Source organism: Tricharina praecox (genome assembly GCF_024521635.1).
Source record: "Tricharina praecox strain CBS 144465 chromosome Unknown BZA05scaffold_73, whole genome shotgun sequence".
Classification (NCBI taxonomy): domain Eukaryota; kingdom Fungi; phylum Ascomycota; class Pezizomycetes; order Pezizales; family Pyronemataceae; genus Tricharina; species Tricharina praecox.
This window is the reverse complement of record NW_026250475.1, coordinates 1-18,317: the sequence shown is the minus strand read 5'-3', so window position 1 is coordinate 18,317 and position 18,317 is coordinate 1. Positions and strand designations below refer to the sequence as shown.

Sequence of the window (18,317 nt, the reverse complement as noted above, 5' to 3'; positions counted from 1 at the left end):
GAGTTTATGTCCGGGCTCCCAGCTTCTGTGCGGCGATGAACCCGCCCGGATCCCTAGAGTCCGGGGGAATACAGGCCCGCCGTCCCATGGAATCTCAGCGATCATCGTCTGCCGTTAAATTCGAGTAGGGAGTAGTAGGCACTATCATGTAGGAACCGTAGCACTGTGGAGGATAGTCGCTGTACACCGCGTATGGGGCGGAATATTTGGTCTCCGCTGCATACCAACCCACAGGCACTCATGAAGTGGGTACATTGCGCGTTGATTAATCGCGCCGAACCGGGCGGCACGAAACGGAGAGAAGCAGCCATCAGATCACTCGAGTGCATACGTAACTCCTATATTTCCTACCGCCCACATGGCACACCCTTTCCGCTCGACACCCTTAGCCTAACATCAAGGAGTCGCCGCCATCTAGCTTCACCAGCCGGGTTAACCGTGTAGGCGACTCACCGGGGTGTTTACTGTAGAGTACGCACAAATGAGTGTTGCTTTTTCCGCCGTTTCTCGGCTAAAGTATGGGCTGAAGTAAGCATTGTGGCTCATGGAGGCGGAATGGCAACAAGTTGTGGCTCTGCAAATCATTACGCATGATGGGTATGTTGAGCCCACTGCGCACGCATAGTTTAGCCGAAAGTCACAGAAAGAGATTCGGCCGCTTCAGAGAAGCATATTCGGAAAACCAGAACCTAAAAGAAGACACATCGATTGCAATTAACAACTAAACAAAACAAAAAGCAGAATATAATAGACGAAGAGCGTATATAAACGTGTGGAGATAAACAAAAGGCAGATCATGTAAGTGGAGGCGTCCGAAGCTATGAGCCATAGCCGCATGCGGGTCGAACCTACAGACGTCACCATATTCGCCCATCCTTTGGGCCCTGGATTACGTATCAGTCAGTAACATTCTCTATAGGTGTGTGATGGTCAACAGTGAACCTACCTCTTTGCAGTCGGGGCTCCATGTTCCCGAACACGAAATCTTCGGGTTGCATTGCCCTTTACCACCCGCTAGGTGAAGGGGAACTCGCTCTCTCGGACCCACCAGTATTTCACCTTGGCGGTTAAAGCCTGATGGGTATGGAGCCTACCCAGCCATCAACCGGTGGCAGGATGTGTCCGGGCCGACCCGGACGACATCCTCCCTAGTGGGGAAATCTTTCCCCACTAGAAGAGAAAAGGCACGGGCATCAATGCCCGTGCCACACCAAGCCACAAATTAGTGGCGAGATGTCGCCGGCATAAGACGGACGACTTCTCCTCCTGTGGAGATTTCCCACAAGAGGGGGATAGGCAGAGGCATCACTGCCTATGCCGCACCCAGCCACCAATTGGTGGCGAGATGCGTCCGGCGCGAACCGGAAGTCCGGTGAATGAAGGTGGTGATGATCGTCCGGTGAACATCCACTTCAACCGGCGAGAACCGCGCGGTGATATGGAAGTGGTTGCTATAGATGTGCGTTAGCTTTGCGCCGTCCGGGCGACGGTTACTTGTCTGTACATACCTAGTGTCCTCAAGCATGGCCCGCTAGGGGGCTTGCGTAGCGGTATTCTGCCCATCAATGAAATGATGGACCCAGGGGACGTCTATATGATTGGCCAGGACGTAGTCGTAGAGCTGCTGTCCGGGCGATCGCTGACCCGGCAGCGTCTCTGGGGGTCCCAGATTGTACGCGTACCATAGGCTTGCCGACATCGTCTGTGGTCTTCGTGGGTGGAGGAGGTGGTAACAACGGAGGGCGAATACGAGAAGTAGAACTTGGGGTAATGTTTGTGGTTGTGGGTCACCAGCTAGTCGTGCCGAGTTATTGGCGTCTTGAAGGCGTTGTACTAACACTCAGCCACCAATTTGTGGCGAGATGTCGCTGGAATAAGCTGGACAAAATCTCCTCCTATAGGGATTACCCCACAGGAGGGGGATAGGCACAGGCATCACTGCCTGTGCCGCACCCAGCAACCGATCGGTGGCGAGATTTCGCCGGCCGAAGCCGGACGACGTATTCTTAGGGGGGAAATCTTTCCCCACAAGAAAAGGATAGGCACGGGCATCAATGCCCGTGCCACACCCAGCCACTAATGGGTGGCGACATGTCGCCGGCATAAGCCGGACCACCCTGTGGCTTCATGGTGTAAAATAAAGTCCTCTCTTCCATAATCCCACACTAAGCCACCAATTGGTGAGCACATGGTCGTAGCGCTGCTGTGCGAGCGATCGCTGACCGGGATTCGTTACTAGGGGTACTAGATTGTACGCGTACCAGAGGCTTGCCGACATCTTCTTTGGTCTTCGTGGATGGAGGTGGTGGTAAGAACAGCACGAGGTAAAGACGAGAAGTAAAATGTGGCGGGTGGATCCATCGTGGTCGGAACCCTGTGGTCCACCAGCGTGGTCAGGACGTGGTCGGGGGGACTCAACAACAACTTCAACCGAAGGTTTGCTGCTCCCAGTTATCTGGTAACGAGTGTTCTTTGAGTGATGGGCTCTCTCCCACGACCAAGACTCTTCCTCATTACGGGCCCCAGCGGGGCAGCCCCGGCTTTTGCCATTACTCGCTCCTCCCACAGCTGTAAGAGTAGCGCCGCAAGAGTGCATATCATCACGGGCTCCAGAGGGGCGGCTGCTGGTGACGATGATGCGTTAAGTCCCTGTGGTGCTGGTATGGAGGATGACGAATGAGGCCCCTGTGGCGCCGGTAGTTGTGATGGTGTCCCTTGGAGTCCATGCGGCGCTCCATGTGAATGCTACGCTGAATGCCCCTGTGGCGCAGGTACTGATATTGTCCCTTGTACTCCTTGTGGTTGTTGAACGGGTTGCCGGTTTTGACGCCTAGCCTCGAAGTTTCCGCTCCTCGCCACATAATCAACTCTGTTGAGAGCTGCTCCGCGAACGTTGAAAGGCTGCGCTGCCACGGACTTCTCTCCATGAGCAGCGTTCCATTCAGGTTACCCCTCCACTGGGCCCTGGACGCCGGTATCAGTTAGTATCAGTTAGTATCATCCTTAGACTGACAGAGATAGAGAAGAGTGAACCTACGTCTCTGTAGCCGAGGTATCAAGCCCCGGAATCATGGGATTACCCCAGGAGAGAAGTAGAGGCACAGCCATCACAGCCTGTGCCAAATGGAGCCACCTAGTGGTGGCGAAATGTAGCCGGCCGAAGCCGGATCCGATCGCGAATCCATCATCCAATGGCGAATCGTTGACATTGATTAGCTCGTCGCTTCCCAACACTTCTTTCCGACTAGCCGATACTTCGTCACGCGCTCCAAATCTCGGATGACCTCCTTCGGCACCGGGAGCAGCCACACCCACCCTGAATTCATCATCGCGTCGGGGTGAGCGCCTTCGTGAGCCGCGGTCTCGATTTCCTCTGTGTATCTGACGATCTTAGCGTGCGGAGCGCTGATCTGCACTCGATAATTTGGAGGATGGTGCTTGCGGTACCTGGGGCGCTGTTAGTGGTTTGAGCAATTGTGTCGCAATGACGTGCTGTATGCTGAACGGTGGAGCGAACAGGGGTCAAATGGTGTAGGTTGTAGTGAGCAGGGTGTAGAGGTGCAAGTTGGTGTTGTAGTAGAGAGGGGTGCATACCGTAAGTTGATTTGGATAAACGTATTGTGGAGAAGAGAAGGAGAGGAGGGGAGGAGGAAAGAGAAGGATGGATTGGAGGAAGAGATGAGAAAATATGAGAATGAAGGAAAGGAAGAGAGGAGGACGAGTGGGAGAAAGAGGCGCCCTTTATAAAACAATCCCGAGCACCAATTTCGCCGACGCTAGTAGGGTTATGAAACTTTCGAGGTGATTACCGTGGCACTTTTGAGATCGTCGATGTTAGGGTACTGAATAGCATGTTGAACCCTTTGGACGGGGAGTGAGAAAAGCATCAAACCATCCGTTATCAAACAGGCATAACACTTCACTGATTACATGCCATGCTCGTGACTTGTGAGTGTTTGCGCGATTTTCTCGCAGCGACTAGGTTGATGAGATTACTTTTGGTGCGCCGGCCTTTCGCCGACGCAATTCTGGTGAGTCATGTGCTATTACTCAACAGACGAAGATGCGTACAGTGTGTATTCACGGTTGCGACATTTGTCCAACCCACGACTGTTAACCTCTCGGGCATCTGATCAACGGCATGCTGTGTGATCAATCTGTAGTACGTTTGTTGACAATAGAGATGCATACACAGTTAATTACATTGCCTTCTGCGTTACAGTCTAGTTGTGGTTGCAGGCTCCGATGAGTATTAACAATAGAGCGCTAAGTCAAGAGTGGACGAATACGAACCTGCACGATCACCGCATGGGGAGAGATGTATTAACGATCATTTTCAGCTGATGTCTCCTGTGCCATGTTCCGATTCACGCCATGCAATCTCTGGATAAGCTAAGACAAGATCGCAAACACTGCATTTACCATGTTACGTCATGACCTGACGAAGTTGCGGTCGCTCGGTTCCAAGCAGTCCAGTGCCAGGCTCCAACAAAATCGGCAACTGAACCCTTCTAGCCCTTTGATTTCTCACTCCTCGGCCAAATATAATTTCACCCAAAACCTAGGTCCTCGTCTTGCAAACCTTTCTGCCTCCTATTCCCTACCGCTGTCTGTCGTCGGAGCTCGGCAACACAAGCAGATCACACGGTTCGATAGCAAGATAGCAGAATCGCCACCGACTAGCTATATTCGCGCAACGGGTTCCGTTACCTAAAGCTGCATCTGCCGACGTAGACGAGCGGCATTGTCCACCTATCAAAGCACTTATACATCCTATGCATCCCAGACCTGCTTTCAGAACACGCGACATGAGTGCGACGGACAATTCATGATCGCTTAAACCATGACTGTTAGTACCCATCACCTTTCAGGTCTTGTGTCTTCGCTCTTATGCGTTCCGTTATGATTAAGACGACCTTCTAGGATAGCATATACGCCCGCTACAGTACCATAGATACCGACGTCATCCATTCTCATCCGCCTCCGGACATACGTGCATCAACCAACCACCTCCTACACTGATCATCGGGCGACGCCAACAGAAAGACCTCAAACCTCCGCAGGCAGAGTGACGGCTCAGTGCTACGGAGGTGGTTACGTTTGTGGATCAGCTTCAGGGTCATCCAATATCCATTAGCTCGTCGGAATTAGATCATGGCCCTGAACCCGGATTACATCGCTTCCAGCCGAGCGTCGTTTGGGGTTGGCCCGTGATGATAATCACGTCGGGGGTGATAGTGATGGTTAACGGAATTCGAGTGACAGGCATCTCCCTTATCCATTTGATCCATCGATTCTGCGACTCTTGCACCGAATCATTTCCGCGAGTAGTCGTGACTCCTGGAGCGCTCACACTTACCACCGACATTCCCGAGACGCGTATTGGTAAGCATTCCTCCGAAGTAAAACCATCATTACTTTTATGCACTATCTAACATCTACTCTGCTAGATACTAGCTTTAGCACTTCTGTTACGTTCGATCACACTGCTGCCTGCACCTGAAAATCCAATACTCCCGTGACACACGATCAGCTGCGGCGGGACTACGTAAGGATATCTCACCGAGAGCGACACCACGTTACCGACAGATATCCGGTCCGCCAGTCAAGATGAGGTACAGGGGGACAAAGGTGGGTAGGCCCGAGTTTTACACGGAAAAGGGAATCCTACTATTGTCGATGGCGCAAAACATGCCGACGGTGATGGAGACGGTGGCTAGGGGACCCGCATTGTGAATTTTGAGTATATATTCCTCTAAAGCTGCAATTACGGATCCAGAATGTGCCAACGCTTCTACGGTTGCATCTTTTGATGCGTAATCAGGGTGTTCGTCGTTTTTTTACCAGCTGCCCTGAACGTGAACGGTCATTAGGTAAATATCCGGCGCTCGACTCCACTATTACTCATTCTTTCGAGTACCCAACGCCGTCTCAAGATCCGCGAGTCCACCCAACCATCTTTGACTGTTGCCTGTGAAATGTTGAGTGCTTGCACAGTATCATCTGGATCATGAAAATAGAACAGCCGTCTCCTATCCACTCTTCACTGTTGAGAAAATATGAGTGTGATGTTCGATTGCTTGACTGTTTCGCAAAAACACAGCGGATGACCAGCTAGACATACTGGACAGAAGCAGAAAGAGCAGGTATGAGAATAAAGAGGATTCTCAAGACGCGTGCGTAATACCAACATGACCAATCTGCCCGCATATTCTGCCCGAATACTCTGCACAAGTCGAGTGACAAACAATGAAATTCCGTCGTTCCATCATTCCATCTTTTTTTTGTTGTTTATTCAGTAATTGCATGCGACCTATGTAGATCATAGCAATATCACCCCGTTCACCCCCCTGTTTCCACGTCACTGTCCAAATCGACATGCATCGAGCGACCCGATGTGACTTTCCCTGCCCCCCAGCCCCGGCCTGTCCCAAAAAGGTAGATACACGGTAAAGACTGAAATGGGCCAGCATGCCCGCCCGCCCCTCTCCACCTCTCCTCTCTCCCCTACGGGCTGACTCGCCCGCTCTTCCCACTTGCCTTCTGTTCCTTCTTTCGAATGTTTTCCGAATCCTTTACATGGGGCTTGGGTGCCTTTTACCGCCTGGCGTTCTTGCTCTCGCCGATGAAGACGGTCACATGCACGCCGCCCCTTCCGCGAGCAATATCAGCCCATGGCGAGACACTTCCCTCTCTTCCAAGTCCCACCCCTCTCTTCTTCCCCTCCCCTTTCCCTTTTCGCTTCCTCTCGACTTTCTTCCATCTCTCCTCCATCTCACCATGGAGAGGTGCGGACCTGGGGGCCGCGGCCGATGTTGACGGTAGTGGTTGCGTGGGCTCGGTACTCACACCGGCATGCTCCGACTGCATGAGAACCGATGTCGGGGAGGTACTCTTCAGCTGCTTCGTCGGCTGATGGGGTGTTTGAGGTCCCGTCAGGTTCCGTTTTGGCCGCTTAAGTGGTGTCGATGGAGGAGGCGGAAGCGGCTGTGGAGCTGTCACTGCTTGTGTTTGCGCCCGGAGTTCCCGGTTCTCCTCTGTGAGTTTGTCGATCTTCTCACTCATCGTCTCCATAAGGGCTTTGAGGTCCCTTGTCTCTTGTCGCGTCTTTCGTACTGCGGATACGAGTTCTCTGACGCGTCCTGCTGAATCTTCGACACCATCGCTAACGAGCCCAAGCTCCTGGCGAAACATCGTCTGAAGGTTTGCGAACAGGTTTGTCTACAGGTGATGGATTTCGGCAACGATCAGCAACGGATCAGACGCGTCGTAGACATGGTCAGACGCGTTGTAGACACGGCCGGAACGATCAGCTTCCTCCATTGGCTCTGAGGGCGGTGGAGGGGAGGCGGTGGACCGCCGCGCCCGCACTTGTGGTAGGTGCGCTGCGACATTCCAAGAGGGGTAGGAATGAAGTCGAAGTAAAATCCGCGATGTGGGAATCAGCGAATAGAAACACGGCACGCGCTTAGCTTCTTGGCGAAACTAGGATGCGAGTGTGTTGTAGTGAGGATCGTGTCCATCATTCGATCGTTCCGCCCGAGAATCGCAACATTCACTGTTCAGCCAGACTTTGGTGAGAATTGATGATGAAGATCTTCCCGCCCTCCGTCTTCACCGGTAACAGAGATACATGTAGTGCACACCAGATCAAGTATGAGCTAGTAAAATAAACGTCTATATCAAGATCCGCCGCGTTGCTTGTCCCTACACTCGCAGACATCATTCGGAGGGTCTAATGTGGAAAGCTGGGAGTGACCGGGAGGATCCGCGTGCTCCCCGCCCTCATCCTTCTCTCACCTCCTCTTCACCTGTATCTCTTCCGCTTCATCGGGCCTCCTCGCGCGCGGACGCCTTACTTACGGCGTCCTGCCCAGCGACCAGCGGGACCGCCTGCCCACACCGTTCATCATAGAGGAGCCCAGATTAGCTTGTCTGCACAGCCCCACAGGGGCATCAATCGCGAGGCTGCTACCAGGTGCGAGGCGTATATCGACAACATTCGCAACGGGCGTAAAGATGTCTATTGGTCTAGTTATGCCCCCGCTTCCTTGGCAATGGCCTCCGTGACACCGCTTTACAAGTATGCTCGCGAAGGGGGTGGTTGTCGCTCAGTTATGCACCGAATGACGAGTGGAGGGACCATTCACCGCAAACTGCCGGCGTTAAGGTCGTCGGCTGCAAACTTCGATCTTTTGTCGCGCTTTGCGTTTCTGGGAGTGACTTTGTGAGTCCGAAACCATAAAATCTCTATGGCGATCACAGACTGCCGCCGGTGGATGGCAGCGACATGCTGCACGGATTGGAGGGTGCTACTTCTTGCCGGGGCATGGGATGTCGTGAGGCATCTTCTTCATCGATCCTGATGAGTCCGTGCAACCAGATGATGCCTCTGACCAGGTTGTACAGGGCGGAACGTTTGTCAACCGCTGCTTCTTGTGCCGGTGGTCGGAGATCATTGGACGCGGCGTTGTCGCCGCCTAGTGGAGTCGTAAATAACCTATACAGCGCCGTCAAGCTAGACACTGTTGTCGCCGACAGCTTGGGTCTGCGTCTGACATATATCCGGGAAACTTTAGTATCCTAAGGGTGTCAAGCCTTCAGCTGGCGTGGAGCTGGTCCGGAAGTTCGTCTTCATTAGTGAGCGCGCAATCGAGCGCTCGTGCCGCGATCAGATGCACCGTTTTCTCCGTCTGTCCCTGATTCCCAAGCACGGTGATGACGGGTTTGCTCATCGCACTCTTCGCTGACTCCACCTGTCACTACTGGCCGCTCTTGGGAGACTGATATTATGTGTCAGTATTAATGAGCTGGTCCACTACCGGATCGTGCCCGTATATTCGTACAAGACGGTGGTGGCGAGCCTGCCTGTGTCTGCTCCTGCTTTGGGGTTGACGGACATGTCGAAGTCATCCCCTCTTTCGATGCTGCACCAGGCACCCACTCCGTTTGCCCGTAAAACAGGGTCTACGCGTACATTTACACGGACGGGACGCAGCATGATAAGAGCTTGCAGCAGCTGATAAGTTCGCGTGCAACTCCCACATTTCAGAGAGAAAGATAGATCTTCAGTTTATTTGTCATGCAGCCTAACCAGACTCGAGCGAACGCATCTTCGAGTCTTCAACACAACACGGGACCGCGGTAGCTGCGCGAACGAGTGGTGGACGGTGATGATGATCGCTAATCGGTCGGAATAGTCATGGGATCGATTGGGAACAGTGGTTGATCTGTGTTAGCGCGATTATCGTGGATGCGAAACAGGATTCGACAGCATGATGGGAAACAGTTAGATATGAACTTTCCGCACGAATAGCGAGAGCGTGGTAGATTTACAATTGCTACTATGGGATACACACGTAAGATAAATCAACAGGACGCGGTCGCATCATCCTTAACAGTCCCGGGTGTTACGCTGATTGTGATGGCGTTCGTCCAATCAGTTGCTTAAAGTGCGGGAAAACTTTGCACGCCTTACTGGCTGGTAGCAGCTTACTGCGCCCGCTCATGGTATAGGCGATGACACAATCAGTGACGTGTTACGCATGTTTGGCGGCGGATGGTTTGATACTTGTCTCACTCCCCCGCCCAAACGGTCCAATATTCTATTCCGTGCCCTAAAATCGACGGTCTTAAAAGTTCCACGGTACTCACTTCACAAGTTGCATAACCCTACTAGTGTCGGCGAAATTACTCCTCGGGTAATTTCTTTAAAGGGTGCCTCTTCCTGCCACTAGTCGTCGCCTCTTCCTTTCCTTAATCCTCATCTTTCCTCATCTCTTCCTCCAATCAATCTTGCTACTTCTTCCTCTCATCATCTTTTTCACTAAGAACTTCCTCGTTCACCCCTCTGCTCCGTCCTTCTCATCTTTCCGCTACCCTCTTTTTCCGCCACCTTCTTTTTCCCCTACCCTCGTTTTCCGCCACTTCATCAACATCCTCCCCGTCAACACCGAATCATAAAAAACACCACTATATTGCGTTACAACCCCGATCCTATACTGAATAGTAAGCCATCTCATATCCCTTCCTGTTTCACTTCACATCTTTCACCGTCTTCCCCATATGTCTCGCTCTTGGCAAGGAAGCCGTGTTCCAACCTGTTCCAGCCAGTCATCTGCAAGTGGATAGTGACTGACACGCATCACCTAGACCATATTCAAGGTATTCTATGGAGAATTCACCTTCTGCATTAGAGTTGTACGTCGCCACTGGCACTGAAGTGTATCCTTTGTTGCAAACGCGGCCATGCCCCATGTAAGCGTTTCCATCGGCTGGAACGTTTACTTGGACCATAGCCTGCCTTCCTGGGCCGTTGATTATGCGGTACGTGGATGATTCGTTGGTTCTCCATCGCATATGTTATGATCGTTTCACTATACTGATTAGTGATGGTACTTTCAGTTTGCATCTTTCCGACGTGCCACTGTGCCTTGCGTTGCACCACCGCGGAGGTGAGAGCTATACACTCGAGAGGTAAGTGAGCTCCTCATTTTCCAAACCGATTCGTATTTCTCTCGGTGCTTGACTAACTATTGCCTGTTCAGTGGGGTACTACAAGAAGGATGTTTCACCATCGATACGGCTGGTGATCATTGCCAGTCTTGCGGCGTTACTCCCACAGCTGTGGGAGTAGCCGGCCACGGCCAAAGCCGTGGTTGCCCCTCTGGGGCCCGTGATGAGGAAGAGGCTTGGTCGTGGGAGAGGGCGAATTACTCAAGCAACACTCGCTACCAGACATCTGGGAGCCAGCAAACTTTCGGTTGGAGATGTTATTGAGCCCGCCCAATCACGCCTTGTGCAAGTTGTTGTATTACAGGCTCCCGACCCTTCCGGATGATCCTCCCCCGGCCGTTCCGGAACCGGCACCTGTGCAAACCACAAGCGGGCAGAGGCTGACGTCTGCCATCTGGCAGCACGGGGGCCCTGTCACGGTCAAGTGCCAACCTCACTGGGAGTGCAAGTACTGTGTCGACAAGCGCCGTCGCTACAACAGCAACAGCGGCTCCGTACGGCACCATCTTCGGGGTGCGCATGGCATCGTTCTGTAGGACGATGTCCATCGTTACACCTAGATTTGGATTCAGAATCCATTTCCGCTCTTGCGGCGCTACTCCCACAACCGTGGAAGTAGCGGGCCACGGCGACAGCTGTGGCTTCCCCTCTAGGGCCCGTGATGAGTCAAACCCCTTCTCCACTCCACCTTTCTTTGCTTGACGCCTTGCGCTCCGTATCAACAAGGTCTTGGAAGAACAGCTGGACGACTTCCGAAACATCAGCGCGAAGATGGTGGCGAGAATGATTGGCGATGTCAAGCAGAAGAAAGAAATGGCAAAGGTATATCCAAAATGAAAGCACGCAAATTCGAGCTCGCAACCAAAACCCTGAATCCGCAATCGTCATCAACCTCTGACTCTGGTCTCTTCTTCTTTTTCATCTTCTTCGGCTCAGGAAGGCATCGAATTGGCCTTTTTGTTCGCCCGCAACACGCGATGAGCAGCTCAATCGCACATATGTAAGTTGTTTATGACACGATCAATTACACTTCTTCGGCCCGCTAATCGCCGTGTAGGTCTGACGACGATATGGTCGCTGACGACGGTTTGGTCGCTGACGGCGGTTTGGACTCAGACGATGGTCGGGTTTGTTTAATCGCGGCAATACTCCCATATCTGTGGGGGTAGGGAGTCATGCCGAAAGCCGTGGCTGCCCTGTTGGGGATCGTGATGAGGAGCAAATCTGCTTGCAGTACAGCCCTGTCGCCCATCGTAGCATTACGCTCCGGGCACGAGGCAGAGAGTCACCGCTGGCGGTGACTGTCCCCTTTTTCGGGACCTGTGGGAAGTGGCGTTGCTGCTCAGGGAAGCAGCAGCACTTCTGCCGGCAATAATGCCGACTGCACGTATGGTGGTAGTGCTGCCACAACAGTGGTAACTGGAGAGTTGCGGCCCCGGGCCGCCGCGGATGCCCGCCTGGCAGGGGCTGCGATTGGCAGCTCGTACTCCAAGAGTCAGATCACTGCCCCACGGACGGAGGTGCCTGTTTCGACGACGTTCGACGATGCACAGCAGGCCGCCATGATGGAGCTTCGAGTGGACGAGCAGGCGGACTCCGCGGTCCGGGAGGCGATGATATACTTTAGACCTCAGCACTTACCGCCCCCATCTAGCGGATTCAGGAACAAGGTTGAGGTCGATACCAGTGGCATGTTCCATCTAGTGAGTAGTTTTGAGGAGTAAAAGGTTACCGTCAGTGAAAATACATGGAACACACTCCTCCATTACGCAAATATCATGAAGAAGAAGAAAATCAAGGTGGCTTTCTTTTCGGCGATGCCTCAGAGTACACCATGAAGCCTCATTTTCACAAGGCGCTGGGTGCATCTAAGGCGTTTTGAATAGATTCTTGGTCTTTTTTATTTTGCAATGTTTTCTGTGTAATTAGTTTTTGCAATTGACACTCTAATTTTATCTTCTTGTTTTCCGATCACTCTTCTTCAAAACTACCGAATCTCTTCCCGTGAATCGTGACGTGCAGGGAGCAGAGTAGGGTTGCAGGTTACAAACCTGTCCATTATGATAATAGTATTTCGAAATGACCTCCATCGTTACCGCCACCCGGCGTTCTACTCTTTCCTCCAGAGAAATGTAGGCTGTTTCCTACTCACGGTCATATACCGCCTTCATTGCGCTACTCGTTCAGTAGGCCGGAAGCCAGCGTATCATTTGTCGGGCGAATCAGAGGGGTTGAGAGTGTCGTATCCGAGGGCAGGACAGCGTGGCATCCGCGGGGAGGTCGCTAGATTACTATCTGTGGCTGAAAAAATAAGGCACTCATGTGATGTTACCCAATCGGTCAACTATAATCGTTGTAACGATTGATGCTGTAACCTCATTTAGTGAAGTTCATAAGTATTGCTATTTAAGCGCGATTCCAGAAACCCTCCCATTGATCAGGCCGCGTTGTGTGTCGCATTTCGAAACTCCACCGCACGTAATAAAAAGATATGGTTGGAAGCTGAACAGGCAACTGCCGCATTGCGTGTACTGTTGTGGGTTTTTTCTGATATGGTACCGGTTATTCGCACAAAATCATATTTATAGGAGCACCGGTGTGCTGTGGCATGCAGACCTGTACGTGAGCACTCCATGCTAAATCAGCAAAGTTATTCAGACACGGAAAAGACGACGATGGAATAATATTTAGTAACCATATCTGTGTGAAGGTGAATGGCTGCACGGCTCGAGGTAGTGCAAACATATCCTTGACCGCGTGTTAGCGAAGTATGGTAGCGCGGAGGTGGCACGATCTGCTGGGACGTGCTCCGGCATCGCTCACTCGTGTTGCGAATGACGTAGTGGTAGTACTGTTTAGGTCAATATGATAAGAGACTATGTCTAAAGAAGTCATCACGCGCAGGGAATATGGGTATTAATTTCAGATCTCCTTCATTCAGGATGCACACCACACTCAATCACCACGTTTTGCAGAGGGACGTGTGGGTATCCACACGTGCTGCTTCGGTGCATCGCCAGGTAGCTCCTATCACCTAGCCCTTGAATTACCAACCACGATCTTGCTCTCACCCCCACTCCCGGACTAGCGACAGTGAGCGAGGTTGACTTCACTGAAACGTTTTCTTCTACTCCACCCTCCGTCCTTATTCCCACCCACCGTCGCTCATCTACCGCATTCATCTTACCACCCCCCTTCCCTCCATGCACCACGGCACCAGACGGACTAATCATCACCCTCACTTCGAAGGATCATTCTCCATCTTCGACCAGAACGCAGGCGCGCAGCTGTGCAGACTATTCCATACAACATCTGGGCTCTCTACACGCTCGTCTGCTCCGCGCAGCACTCCACTAGATCTCGATAACCGTCCTTGTCGATCGCAGTCCTCACACCTCCCTGCGAGTCGGCTCAAGCAAAGGATTACAAGTACAATTTCTCGTGAGTCCTACACCTTCTTCTCCACTCTCCGTCTGCTTATTTTCTAACCGGTAGCGAAGTAGGAAAACAAGATGAACGCATCCAGAGTTTGCATGGCGTGGATTAAGCCCATTTTAGGGATACACCTGCATGGGATATTGAACGCTTCGCGGGATCCGCAGGATGCCAACACCGATGACTGGATCCGCGAATACAAGTCGATCCAAGATGACATCGCGAATTTGCGTTATTTCGTGCAACGCGATTACTCAAGCATCACAGGCAAAGCAGCTTCTGCTGTAATCGCTTCCGTCCGCCAAGCCGTGACCGCTGGCACAATTCAGAATGGTGAGAACGAGCTAGAAATCCGCCTCATCGCCGGAGACATGATGTGCCTTGAGATGCTCCCGCTATTTGAAATCACGAACGTCAACGATGCCCCGGGCGAAGAGGATTCGGATTTCGCCCCATACGTCATCTCAGAAGCCGAAGTGGAGTGTTTTGGCAGAGCCAGTTTGAACAGGCCACCCAACGGAATTTTCTCCGCCAGTACGATGAATCCCTACTTCACGTTGGAATGCGAGCAGATCATCTTCAAAATTGCGACAGGTCACAAGGATCTCAGGCTTTACCTAATTCACAAACCGGGGGGCGATGCGGATCCGGATGGTTGGATATTCACCTGGGATGGCCACAAGTTTTACCTGCGCTGCATGTGTCCAGCGTGTGAGCCCAGCCTTTCGCCTACTCATGATCAGCTGAAAATGCCGTCGGGTGGCTTGTATATGCCGCCTGGTCACCTGATTGAAGTGGACTGTCAGGGATGGTGGATTCTGTTCTTCCAAAATCTCCGATACTTGGCCCAGTAGCTCACAATCACCAAGCGGAGAACTCGACGGGCGACTAGTAAGCAAATAGAAGACGGCAGTGCGACAGAAAAGAGGGGTGTGGGTGTCGGAACGGGTATGTCATTCACGTTGAGTGCGACTATCAACGGACTGCATCTTGGATTGCGGAGGATGCTCGGATAATTGCGCGACCAAAATGTGTAACTTAGTTCCAATACCTGTACTACCCATGAGGCGTCGCGCTATTTTCTCTCCCAAAGGACGTAAATCTGTCAACCTCTCATGGGCGGATGTGGATGCAAAGCAACAACTTTCACATAGAGGCTGCAGGGCACCATAGCAGCGTTTCATATCACCCGTCGTCTTTCGTATTTTCTGCCCACTGATCCCGTATTGCCCCGTCTCGCACAATATCAAGGTATACCGCACTCCTCGGCAAGCAGTTACAGCTCTGGGTTCTATTCTGACTATATCTCAGGCCCTGTGAATTCCATCATAGCTCAACGATGTAACGCAGTAAAAGTCACCCTTCGTAGCAACAGTTTTCCTTGTCGCAATATCACGGCCTTCCGTTTACCGCGTCATGCGAGGTCTCGCCGACTTCCGTTTTCCAGTCTCACGGAGGTTACAAGCGGCGGTGAGCGGCCGTCAACGATCCCCGCTACAACACACTCGCATCCTAGTTTCGCCAAGACGCTAAGCTCGTGTCATGTTCCTATTCGCTGATTCCCACATCGCGGATTTTACTTCGACTTCATTCCTACCACTCTTGGAATAATGTATCGCAATAGTTACCACTGCGGTCGCCTCGAGCACCTGGCTCGCCAGTGTACCGCAACCCCTCCACCGCCCTCAGAGTTAATGAAGAAAGAGGATCGATCAGTCTTTAGTTACGACGAATCTTTCGCGTCGCCAACCATTGCCGAAAACATCAACCTACTGTACGAAAAGCTTGAGACGATTCTCAGCGGCGAGCTTGCGCTCGTTAGTGCTGTTGTCGAAGAGGCTGTAGGAAGCGTCAAAAGAAGGTTGAGAGAAAGCGGACGGGGAAAGCGGACAATAGAGGGGTGGGAATCAGTAGAGAGGGAGGCGTCCCTTCGCGCGCTGATACAGCTCACGGCAGGAACGGTGTCTGGGTAATCGTCTTTATAGGCAGCAACAGGGACTCCAGGCCGCAAAAGGCACGCAAACCCCACAAACAAGCCGAGCCGGTAAACCATCCAACGGAGGTACAGATAGGAGGCGGGAGAACCCTCGAACAGAGCGGCAAAAGGCAGGTGGGAACAGCGGGCGGGTCAGCCCGTAGGGCAGAGAGGATAGGCGGGGAGGGGCGGGCGAGCATGCAGGCCCATTTCAGCCTTTACCGTGTATCTACTTTTTGGGACAGGCCGGGGCGGGGGCAGGGAAAGCCACATCGGGCCGCTCGGTGCAAGCCGGGTTGGACAGTGCCTTGGAACGGGGGGGGGGGGGGGGGTGGGGGGGGTCAGCGGGCTGATATTGCCATGATCTAGATATAGATAGGTCGCATGCAATCAATGATTGAACCCAAAAAAAGAGGCGGCGAGCGGCCCCAATCCAGGCACCGCCGCGCCTTCCTCTATATATGCCTTTCTTCCGTCGCGTCTGATATACTGTACACAACTTCAAAATACCATTTTTCTTCATATTCCTGTTTCGTTGGCGAAAACGCGGATCTTCCACACAGGCTGTTCATGAACAACCGTGACGTGACTGAAGTAGGGTTTTGTTTGTTAAGTACTAACTACATGCGACCTAAGACGAGCATGTCAGTATACCCACTCCGTTCCCAGCTGCAATGCGGAGCCCATCATTCGTCAAGCTGCCGTATGTGGCTTCTCAGGCAGTTGTCGTTAACCTTCTTCTCACGACACACATGTCGTGCCCACCAAGTGATTGAAGGTATGAAACGACTACTACGATGCGAAAACGGTGACAGGACCTGTCTGTTGTTCATCACATACTGTGAAGCTTCAAAGCTTATAAACTAACAGCGCGAGTGACTCCAGCTTGTCAACTTCAGCACTCATCTACACACGCGCGAATACGTAAGAGTTAGTGAATTCGAGTGCGATTTGGTGCGATCTCGATGTCGTCGGGCGCCTATCGCGCTTGCACCGCTGCGGGGACTGCCCCGGATAACCGAGCATAACACACCTTCGCACAAACGCAATCCTGCTAGCAGTGATTGCGCAGGAGTCTCGGCAACGTGATCGATAACGTGTATTGAGTGAATGCGAGATCCGCGGTGAGAATACAGTACCTCATTCGTCTGATCCGGTTCGCACTTCATTCGCCGTAGGCTCTGTTCAGGTGCAGCCGTTCCGTGATAGTTTAGTCAGCGGATGCGTTCACGTCATGCGTGATGGTTTTGCCTGGAATCTGCTCGCAAATTGCCCGCGCTACTGGGAAACTAACCCGATTTTGGTGCCCTATATAAAGAAGATATGTTTCTCACTACCATGAGAGAGGGGGATCTTCAGTTTATTTCGCCTGCAGCCTATCTAGACTATCGAGAACCGTCTAACTGATTTCTTACCCACTCTGGCCGGCCGGGGGTTGAGACCCCGTTACCAACCAGAACGATGTGGCGCCGCTGCCTGCCACACAAATAAGACAGGCAATCGCACCGAGAAAATATCACTGCATGTCCTCATTTCGTACTTCCTTGGATTAGTCGTAGACATAGTACCCTGTTTTGCACTCTTGTTCTGCCCCCAATGCGATGCTTTCATCCTCCTCCTGCTCCTCCTCCTCCTCCTCCTCCAAGTCTAGTGGAGCTTTAAATGTTCTTCATAGACCAGTCCCGACCAAATTTGGGTATGGTCGGGTCGGTCGGGATATATCCCGACCAAAAAAACTCTGCTCTGGTCGGTCGGAATATATCCCGACAAAAAAAAAACTTCGTCTGGTTGGTCGGGTTATATCCCGAGCATACATTTTCGGGTCAGGTCGGGTCTGTGGGGGAAGGGGAGGGGGGGCGGGAGAGACGTTTTGAGTGGGGTTTCTGCAGGCTATAAGAGGTAGCAGGCAATCCTGGGTTCCCAGTGCTGTACTCTACTTACACCGATTGCCCTCGCCGACGTGTCTCGCAGAAGTGACCCAGCATCAGCACCAGTACTCTGGACGTAGATTGATGATAGGATCCTCTTACATCAAGCCAGGCTGGTAGGTGGGCTGGTAGTTGAAACATGAAACTACCCCGCCCCGTCCGTATCGTTGGGCACTGTCGCACGCGGTATCACTCGCCATTCGTGCTCACCATTCGAACCGATTATACATGCAAAGTGTTTAGAGTGAACACTATCACATCTAGTCTCCCCACGCCAACAACACGGCGTGTCTCCTCCGTGTCTACGCAGGAGGCTCCGAGACGGTCTCGGCGTTGCATGCACGTCTCCAGAATTATGGCACGCATACCGATTGTGGGTTGAGAACTTGAGTAGATGTCCAGTTACACAGTGCTTCCTTGACAGTAAGAATCAAAATTTATAAACTTACACTAAGACGAGAATA

At 52.3% G+C, this 18,317-nt stretch overlaps 3 protein-coding genes across 3 annotated transcripts; 2 read left to right on the top strand and 1 right to left on the bottom strand.

Annotated features, from left to right (window-relative positions):
- Positions 1-2,600: 2,600 nt before the first annotated feature.
- BZA05DRAFT_423087 (uncharacterized protein) lies at positions 2,601-3,108 on the bottom strand (the record flags this gene model as incomplete). Its single annotated transcript, XM_051485858.1, has 2 exons — positions 2,601-2,964; positions 3,038-3,108. The coding sequence occupies 2 exons, from the start codon at positions 3,106-3,108 to the stop codon at positions 2,601-2,603; spliced, it is 435 nt and encodes a 144-aa protein (XP_051334474.1).
- Positions 3,109-11,492: 8,384 nt separating this feature from the next.
- On the top strand, positions 11,493-12,239 carry BZA05DRAFT_449841 (uncharacterized protein; the record flags this gene model as incomplete). The annotated part of the gene is made up of 3 exons (XM_051487398.1): positions 11,493-11,515; positions 11,573-11,642; positions 11,862-12,239. The coding sequence occupies 3 exons, from the start codon at positions 11,493-11,495 to the stop codon at positions 12,237-12,239; spliced, it is 471 nt and encodes a 156-aa protein (XP_051334473.1).
- Positions 12,240-14,027: 1,788 nt separating this feature from the next.
- Positions 14,028-14,804, top strand: BZA05DRAFT_423085 (uncharacterized protein; the record flags this gene model as incomplete). The annotated part of the gene is made up of 1 exon (XM_051485857.1): positions 14,028-14,804. The coding sequence occupies one exon, from the start codon at positions 14,028-14,030 to the stop codon at positions 14,802-14,804; it is 777 nt and encodes a 258-aa protein (XP_051334472.1).
- Between the last annotated feature and the right edge of the window lie 3,513 nt (positions 14,805-18,317).